The sequence below is a fragment of the Corvus brachyrhynchos genome, unplaced genomic scaffold (genome assembly GCF_000691975.1).
Source record: "Corvus brachyrhynchos isolate BGI_N302 unplaced genomic scaffold, ASM69197v1 scaffold346, whole genome shotgun sequence".
NCBI classification, from domain to species: Eukaryota; Metazoa; Chordata; class Aves; order Passeriformes; family Corvidae; genus Corvus; species Corvus brachyrhynchos.
This window is the reverse complement of record NW_008238644.1, coordinates 1162242-1172014: the sequence shown is the minus strand read 5'-3', so window position 1 is coordinate 1172014 and position 9773 is coordinate 1162242. Positions and strand designations below refer to the sequence as shown.

The 9773-nt window shown below is 39.2% G+C and overlaps 1 protein-coding gene across 9 annotated transcripts in view; it reads left to right on the top strand.

The window, feature by feature from the left end:
* AFF2 (AF4/FMR2 family member 2) overlaps window positions 1–9773 on the top strand; it is a 364304-nt gene that overhangs the window by 107148 nt on the left and 247383 nt on the right. For all 9 annotated transcript variants that reach the window (XM_017737562.1, XM_017737554.1, XM_017737553.1 and 6 more), the window contains exon 2: window positions 4883–5003. Coding sequence is in view for 8 of the 9 variants with exons in the window: in XM_017737554.1 (XP_017593043.1) it covers window positions 4883–5003 (121 nt within the window). In the remaining variant the exon portion in view is untranslated. The remainder of the gene's footprint in view (window positions 1–4882; window positions 5004–9773) is intronic.

The following is a 9773-nucleotide window of genomic DNA, read 5'->3' as shown; positions in this document are numbered from 1 at the left end:
TCCCTATCAGGCTCTTGTTTTGACTGAATCAACAGAACTGCATTCTGTTCTCATTCATGATTTGTCTGCAACATGAGGTGTTTGATCATTTTTCTCTCTTCGACTTTTTCTTAATATCACAGAGACTACTCCCTGAAACTTGTCTGGTCTGACTTCTTTCTTCTGCTCCTTCTTCAGTCTTTCAGGCTCTTTCCTAGTCTTCTGCACTTTGGGAGACTTCGGTGACTTTAGTTAGCACAACTTTGAAAATAAACCCCAAATGCTAGGGCTCAGCCTTTAGCTGGTGCTCTCATTTCATCAGCTTCCCTTTAACTCTTCCCTATAACCTCTTACTTTGTTGCAGTCTGTCCTAAAAGGTTTTTTCTTTTTCCTCCAGATCTTTTGCACCGCATCCTCTCATTTTCACCACAGATGACTGCGCTGTACTTTCCAGTGCCCCAAATTTTATTCTCCCTCTAGTTTTCCTTTTTGTAGCCAGCTCTCATCTGACTTTCATCTCGTATCACCAGATCCGCATTTTTAGCTTCCAGTCCAAAACCTACGTGCATGTCTGTTATCTTTTGCCTTGCTACAACCTCCTGCCTCAGCCACCTCCTCCTCTTCTCTGTTCTCCAGGGATTGGGCCAGATTGTCCCTGCAGCCATTGTGGGCTGCAGTGGGGATGAAGGTTCAGCTCTGCCGTCCGCACTGACACCCTGCAGGCTCACACTGTGGCCTGAGCACCTGGCCTGTCACAGGGCATCAGCTCACCACTGTCCCTTAGGGTGCTGTAGCTGAGAAGAATGACAAATGGATGTATGTTGCTCTGATTGCAAAGCATTAAATACCAAATGCTGTTACTGAAAATGCATTTGCAGCCTGCCCCCAATGTTAACGTACCAAAACAACAATGCAGTTGTAGTTGCTATTCTTTCTGCCATATGCAGCACACTGGTAATTTGTAGGTTGGTGGTCTCATGTGCTCCTGTACTATTCTTACTGCTCACCATTCCTGATTTTCTCAGATCTATATACAGACTTGCCCATTCAAATTCAATTATTAATCTAATAAGTGGTAACAAAACAGTCGAGCTCATGTATCCAAACCTCATTGTCATGTAACAGTTGTGTCTAGGGAACTGTCCTCTCAGATATAGTGAATATTGTGACCTACAGCTGTTTTCTTCTAAATCTCTTTTTAAAAAATGTTTACAAAAGTCTGTATTGTGATATCCTGCTCTCCTGGCTTTAGAGGAGTCATAGGAAGTATTTTTCATACTAGTGAGAGAGACTGAACTCTGGTGTTCCTCACAGTATCTGACTATAGTTTTCACTGACACCTTCACCACTAATCACATATCTGTATTTCACAGAACATTAGTTAAGCTGAAAATTAAACATAAGTCGCAGAGATTGCATTGTGGCCACATTAAAAATTTCTGGAGAGCATCCCATTAGATTCTCAGTGCACTGCAGCCTCAAGATCTAATCAGCATCTCTCTTTGAATTACAGCATCTCTCTTAGAATAAATTGTTATCCTAATCTGTGTACAATCTTACAATATTTGACTTCCCATAGCCACAATCAGTGCCATGTCAAGCATTCTCATAGCAAAAGTACATTTGCAGAGAAAGAAGCCAAGTAATGGACCTGACAGGATGAACAACCACTTCCTTTTGCATAGATACTTCCTTTGCTTTGCCATGTGACTCTGCCAGTGGAAAATTTGAAATGCAGAATGCAGCTTTAATTTATTCTCTTTTGTGTTCTCACATGAGAATATGTGAGAGTGAGATTTGGATTGAAGCAGAGGTAGCGATTTACTTAGGGTTTTGCTTGTGTTGTAACATGGATTCTCACAGTTTTGTAGTCTGTAAACATAGTTGGGGTCTAGGGCTTGAGGTGTGCCTTTGCACTCACCTCTTGGGTGCCTGAAATAGAAATCTTTCATACACACAATAAAAGAGAAATACCTTCACTATGTTGTGTTGGAAAATACTGTATTTTCAAACTTTTAATGTTAACATTCCAAACACTGTGTTAAGTTACTGCCTTTTAAAGTGATTATGCCACTTTGAGTTATGCCAATGCTGTTTTCATAATTTTTGAATTTGTGGTTTTGTAATGTGTCATAAAGCATATCTTAGTAGTCATAGGGTCTTTGCTGCTTTTTCTCAGATAGGATATGGTATAATGCCTCACTTGGTTTCCTAAATACTTTGCATGCTTGTGACCTTAGCTGGCTTTTAGATAACAAAATTCTGGAACCTCACATGAAGGGTGAGATGTGTTGTGTGCTGAACTCTCTGTACTCACTGTGTTCAGTGGCCAGATTCAGTTTGATTTGAATGTGTCCAGGATTTCACCCTGAAACCCCAGGCCAAGGAGGCCATTGGGAAGCTGTAAAATGCAGCTCTAAGTTTCATGAATAATTCTTTCTGAAGTGAATGCTGGCAGTCCTGGGATGGGACTGCTCCCATAGCAAAGATTACTTATGCAGGATATAAAATCTTGCTTAGACTAGATCCGTGAGACTGGGCTTATAACTTCACCATGACCCGATCTTGCTGAACAGTCTATGGGTCAAACTGCCAAAGAAATCCTCTGGAAAGATCCCCCATGAGAGGGATAAATACAGTGTGTTCCTACTGCTCCTGGGCTGGATTATTTCTGGGTTAACCCCACCCCTGACTCCAGCAAAGCTGTGGGGAGAGGTGGAATCAGCCTTGGCCTCATCTTTGGGTACCAGTTTGGGAGACAGCTTGCATTCACTTACTCCCATACTTGTGGATTATAATCTTGATTTAGTATATGAAAGGAAGGGATACTCATTCCCCCCTTCACCTTTTAGTGAACAGGTTGCCTGTGATTTACAGTGTTACGTCAGCAATGTGGTCATGTGTAGAATAGTAAAGTGACTGTCCTTACAACAATTTCTCTTCTGTCTCCCTCAGGAATCCAGGAAACAGTACTATACCTTCTGCAGAAATACAGCATTGATTATAACAGTGTTCTGGAGCTTGCTTTTGGTGTTAGTGATGTCAGTACATCAGGAGGTGTTATAAACAAGTAAATTAAATAAAACAAAACATGGTGTACTTTCATCCTTCTGATTTGTAGAAGGAAAATGTAGATGGAAATCATTCAGCTCAGCCTATGTAGGTGGCTTTGCATTCAGTTTACAAGCCATAATCAAGCCTTATTCAATCCAAGTCTGAGTGATCTTGAATTGCTTAAACCAATTATTAATTCATATTTTTTATTTAGAAATCTCATTGTGGCATGTCTTTTTTTTTTCTTTATTTCCCTGTACAAAAACAAATGTATAAGTGTAAAGCTACATGGAGTCATCAGGCAACAGACATATGCTTTCCTGTGCTCTCCACAGGGCTTGCAGGTTCAAACACAACCTGCCTGAATCATAAGAACTTTAATTGAGTAGATAAAGAGGTCCTCATAATTATAAACTGCAGTAGGTATAACAAGAGGCTAAATACATAGCTGTGGTTTTAATTAGCTGGTGCTTCAAATTAGTAATTGTGGTTTCACTCAGAAATCAGTGACTTTATACACTGTTAAAGCCTCATCACTGTGCAGTTCATTCCTCATTATATCTCTCGGTGTGAAGCTTTCAATACAACATCATGCTGAGCTAAAAAGGCAAAAGTTGTAGATATTTGGTTATCTTCCAAGTGCAGTGGAGCTCTATGGAGATTTAATTCATTCTTGCCAGAGATAGGAGAATTAACTGTTCTTTGTTACAGCTGTAATATGTGTGTTTGTATGTAAGCATCTGTACATACAGGCTGTGTGTTGGATGTGTGCATGTATGGCCAGGATCTATCAGGGAGATAGTGCTTACTGCAGATAACATCAGGGCATGCACCGAATCTGCTATTCAAATTGTCATCTGGAATTCGGGAGCTAATTAACTGACACAAAGCAGAGCCAAAAGCCTTGTAACAAATCAGATGCGGGTTGAAAGCACAGAAGTGTCCCTTAATGCTTGTCACATGAGAGGTTGTCAGTGCAAGTTGAAGTATGCATCTTTTCCTTTCCTCTTTCCTTTGCTATTTTTTCCTCTCCTTCAGGGTTTTAATTATATCTCTTCCCTCAGAGGAGCAGGAGGTAGTTTGCAGAGCCAAGAGACCAAAGTACTTCAGTGCTATTCAGGGGAGAAGTGAGTGTGGTCTCTCAGCCTGTCATCTAGATCTGGCAGGTGCACAAAGTAAGCTGACACACAGATAAGTGCCACTCACCATTGCTACCCTGAGAAGCTAGATCCTTTTCTGTGTTTGTGTGTAGAGTTATCTGATACTGGAATCAACCATCCTAAACTCTCTTCCAGCAGCCTGCTGCTACAAAAACACTTCTTAACCCCTCCTTGACATCTACAATGAAGCCGTACATAAATTTTAACAAGAAGTGGGACAGAATTAGGTGGTCTAAATCACACAAGGCTGAACTGGGATGGATGTTTAGTGTAATGGATTTGTAGATGTTGCTGTGCTTCCTTGCCTTCACGTTTGCTTTCCCTGCACGGACACATGCTTTGTGGGCACACGTTTGTGTGTTTGTGTGCAGGTGCACAGGTGTTTACAGACTCTTAGTACAAGGATGTCAAAATGTATTTTATTCTTCTGCATAATGCTCTGTTAATTTGTAAACAATATTTGCATTGTTTCATTGAAACACTTTCCAATGGGCATGTCCTACTGCCCAATTTTGTGTAGTTTTATGGTTCCGTATTTAAATTTGGGAAAATTATTCAGTGGCTGTTTCTTTCAGAATTATCCTCGGGAGTTGCATTATTTCTGATGTTTTGTTGTCATTACTGATAGTAATAAACGTGTAACAAAATTATGGGGAAAATAATGTGTTGTCATTTTTTTCTTTCTTCAGTCACTATGAGCAAGACCGGAGTGCACTTAAGAGGAAGGAATGGGAGAGGAGAAACCAGGAAGTCCAGCAAGATGAAGATCTCTTTGCTTCAGGTTTTAACCTCTTTGGGGAACCCTACAAGGTAAATTACATTGTTATGTTCTGCATTTTCAGAATGTCTTATACCAATACAAATAAAGCTTCTCATCACCTCTAAGAAATTGAAGTATTGCATCTGCCTTGGTGCTTACACTCTTGAATACACTGATTATCCAAATCAGCATATGGCACCAGACCCAACTGAATGTGCTGCCCAGGTTGCTTTGGCAGAATGAGGAATTTTGGTTACAGTCCAGCTTAAGATTTCTTCCTCTAAACACACAGCAAAGTCCTGCAGTAGAAGTATGTGCAGCTGATATTTCTACAAGTGGGTTTGTACCTACAAAGCTAGCACTAAGTTATTTTATTTTTAAGAAGAAAATATATCTGAGTTGTTAAAACCAATGTCCTCTCTATAAATAAAGAGTCCATAATCTCTCTTGTGCAATCATAACCATCCAAAGAAGTCTTTTGGGAGACTGAATCTTTGGGGAGCATAACAAGGTTATGAAAGGGACTTTTGTTACAAGTCCTATTCTCTCTAAGGAGCTTTGCTGCCTGAGATTTTCATCACCAAGGGATGTCCCCCTTTATGATTTCTGCTGCTTTGATTTTCAGTAAGACATTCCCTAAAGAATTCATCAGAATGTAAATTTCCATATCTTTTTCTCCTCCCAATCAGTGACATCCATTGAAAGGCTACCACTTCATCTTTCCATTTTACATTGTTAGCAGCTGTAAGGGAGGATGAGGGCTCTTTGAAAATCACCCAAAAAGGAGGAGAAAAGACTGTCATTATTATCAAATGGTGTCTAATAATTGTAGACCACAAAACTGTGACGGATGCACTCGACTTCAGGCTGTACTTTGGTTCAGGCTGGCTGAGGAGCAACAGGCCTTTCTTCCTTGGCGTGAACTTGCCAGCTGGAAAGCCCCTGGCTCATGTTCAAGGGAGTGAAGGTATCTTGACAGGTATTTTAAAAGGTGGTTTTGAAACCCAAAAGCAGAAGATAACCAAAGTACAGAACAAGATATCAAAGCTAAAGTGAAGACATCCATCTTGTCTATTCTATTGATTAGCAGCCAACTACTTTACCCTGTAAATACTGCCACCAGGATGGGCCCAATTTGGTCTCTCCCTGAAGTGCAGCTGGACTGCACCCCAGGTGGCCCTCTGCTTGAGCAGGGACGCTTCTCAGGGGTAAAGATTCCTTCCTTACCCAAGGCAGAAAGATCCCTTACCCGTGACAGATAGTTGGTAAGTGATTGATACCTTGATAAATTAATTCTGTGGAACATTACCAGTCCATGTAGCTAATCAATATTATTGTAAATAATATTGTATGGATAATTCCATTAGACTAATGCAAGTGGTCATTTGGATTTCAGGAAGTAGACCAGTATGCAAAACGGTGCAAAATTTTGTGTCAAGAACTAAAATCATACACCACCAATATCTATTGTATAATAAGCATGACAGTATCTGATTTTAGATCTGGTTAGTGTGTATGTATTTACACCAAGTGTACACAGAGCATGTGTTGGTTTTTTTCTTTCAAAAATTGAAGAACTAAAAAGCAAAAATTTATCCAATTATCCTGGTGGTCTTTCTGAGCAATTCTCTTTTAATTGCTTTTCACCTACTTGGCAGAGAAGTTTGTAAACTTTGTGTGATTAAGCAAAACATAATACATTACCTCCATAAAAAAAGCATTATAATTATAAATTGTGAAAGATAAAAATTGAGAGGAAATTGCATGCAAAAATAGTTAAATAGCTAGTAGTTAAATCTGTCTTAAATTTGAAAAAACAGGTAGAAGCAAAACTGAATAGGAAAGCTAGGTCTTGCCTACACTTTACACTATGAGGAAAAAAGGGATAAAGTGATAGACCACTATTTCCTTTTTAAGTTCTGCATTGCTAAGACCCAGCCACAGTATAGTTTCCTAGGCACTAATAAAAGCTGAATCTAACTCTTAATGGATATGTAGTGATTTGTATTCTTAAATAAGTGCAAAACTAAATTTAGGGTTTTGTTTGCATTTATTCTAAAACAAAATGAAGAGACCGTGACGTGAGAACAAATATCCTGCACGTGCAGTTTGAATTTCTTCTCTGTTTTGAGACGAACAGATGTTTCTGTGTTCATGAGACTCGAAGCCTTGTGCGCACAAGAAGCTGAACTTGTTTCTTCTGGTCACACTCAGGGGGAGCAGAGTGAGGTAAAACACTGCCCAGCAAAGTGTTTTGGCCTGTGATGGGCACAAGGTCCCCATCCTCACTGGGCTGGCTCTGCTAATGAGCATCAGCTCTCGGTACAGCTGGTACATTTCTGAAAGATCTGGGGGCATGAGCTAGCATGGAGACTGCAGTGACAAAGAAAAGTTTGGGAATAGCAGGTCTCAGGAAATCGGAAACATCTCTTTTTCTTTCTTTTATTCCCAGACCTACTGTCCTTACTTGTTTATCATTTCTTCCTCATTTGCTTCAGCAGTATCCAGAGGAGGGACTGTCAGGGTAGGGAATACCACCACTGCTGTTACTGAAGTTTTAAAGACTGAATAATTGGCAGCTGTTTGAAGATTGCACTAAGATTGGGGATATTAAAAGTTATACATAGACAGGAGCTCAGATTTTCTCATGGAGCCTACTGCCATTGTGTATCATGAGATGTGTGGAGTATCTGCCTTCATGTGTCGTTTCTCTGCTCTAGCCTAGCTGTTACAGCCTCTTTCTTTCCCTCTGTCAAATAAAACATAGGTGTTCATTATAGTTTTGGACAAATGTGTGTTTCTACATTGATTCTTTGTAGTTTATGTATGTGTGCACTTACATGAAAAGAGATACTTATTTCTGTGGGTGTATAAAATATATTTTTCCATGCTTGTTAAAAGATAAACATCTCCTTTTGAAGCTCCACTGTCTCATGTAGGAAAACAACACCTTTGACAAAGCGATGACATCCAGCATTATTTTGGGAAGGTCAGGCAGCAAGGGCTGTGTTGCTCTTTAATGCATGTGGGTTGCAGGTCCTGCCTTCGAACCCTGGTGCAACCTGCTCATGCTTGATTTTGCAGAAGGGATCAGAGAAGGGCCTGCAGTGTAACAGCAACAGACATTTGAAAAAGCAGTGTTGGAGTTTTCCTGAGAGAAACTGTAATTTTACTACTGAATTGTTGATATCTTTTAATGTTTTGAATTAGTTAAGAGTTTCAGAGATGAGTATTTTAAAAGAAAACAGTAGGAGTATTTTTGCTACTTTTCAAAGGAATTGCCTCAGAGGAGTTTAACTTAAGAAAGAGAACCCAGTGGGCATCATTTCCATTGCGGAGCCTTTGGTGAACATTAAATCATTTCTCTTTTTCAGGTAAAGCCCCTCCATGCTTTTCAAGCTTAGCATAAAAAAGATCTCAGCTTCTAATCTGTGGAGGTTAGTTTAACTATGAGGCATAAGGAAGTGAATGAATTATGAAACCTCAAGTTTCACACAAATTTTCACAAAACACTTGTAAATGGGGCCTATAAGTTTGAGTGCTTTAGTTCTTTTCTTTGAAGAACTATAATGCAATAGCTAGCTAGCAAATTAGTCTTCCAGTAGGATTCTATTACAGATAGCTTTTGAAAGAAATAGAAGCAAATGCAGGAAGATGTGCATTTCCTAAATTAACAGAAGCCTAGAATGAGGGGGAATGCTACTAGCCATGAGTCATAAACCAGGTATATAATTTATGCCTTGGAATACTGAAAATGCTGCATTTCCTTGATAGCAACAAAATTGTGATTTAGCATGCTGTTCAAAAAATAAGATGTACAGCGGTTTTCTTTAAGAAATCAGCCAATTATCTGGAATATGAAGGTAGAAATTGTCCCCAGTCTGGAAGTAACAAAGAGCAAGCAGAAATTATGACTGGATTTTGTGTTTCTCTTGCTGGTATCCAGGCTTGTCAAGAATTCTGTGCTTCTCGTGAAAGCCCTGAATGTGTTGTGGAAATAAAGTAAAAACATTAATGTTATGCCTTATGTCTTAAATGCAGATAGAACAGTGCACTACATGCCTGAGCTCATTCAGGTTGTAATGCCCAAGTCTGGTCTTAGTTGTGTGTGCTCTAGTTTTATTTAAGCGTAAGCCAAATTACCATTCATAATGGTTTTTTTGCTTTGCAGTCTGGTCCAGAGGCTGCTGAAAAGGGTAATTATCCTTCCATTGACTTCAATAGCCATTGGATATGAGCTTTAGTGTACTTAAAATACACTAAGGGTGTTTAAAATAATTTAATCTCCATGGCTTTCAGTAAATATATTTTTATTAATGTTCCCAGTAAAAGACTATGAATAATAATACCTAACATTTATACAATGTCTTTTATCCCCAGGATGTGAACATTAGGCATAAAAAAGAGTTAATATCAAGCAAGGTTATATTTATCATCATGTGACATGTAAAAGAAAATAAGTTGAGAGAATTAGGTACCTCCAACATAAAATTATAGAAAACATCTACTTTCAAATTAAAATATTTTCTCTGTGAGGATCTAGACAAGCCATGTAGTGTGCTGGGATGCTGGTGTTACAGTGATGATTTGTTGTCAGTACCTTTTTTTTTTTTTTTTTTTTCTAACTTGTGCGTTCTGGAAAGTAAGCTAAATGCACCCTGGAAGTGCAGCTGAACCACAGAGGTGAAGGTTGGTGGTCAGGCTCTTTTTGATAATGTTATTTCCCATGTTCTATCCCATAAGGAGTTAAAGTGTTTGGGCAAGGAGGAAACAGAACAAGTATGTAAGTGTTTAGACTTCGAATCATAATTCATGCTGGT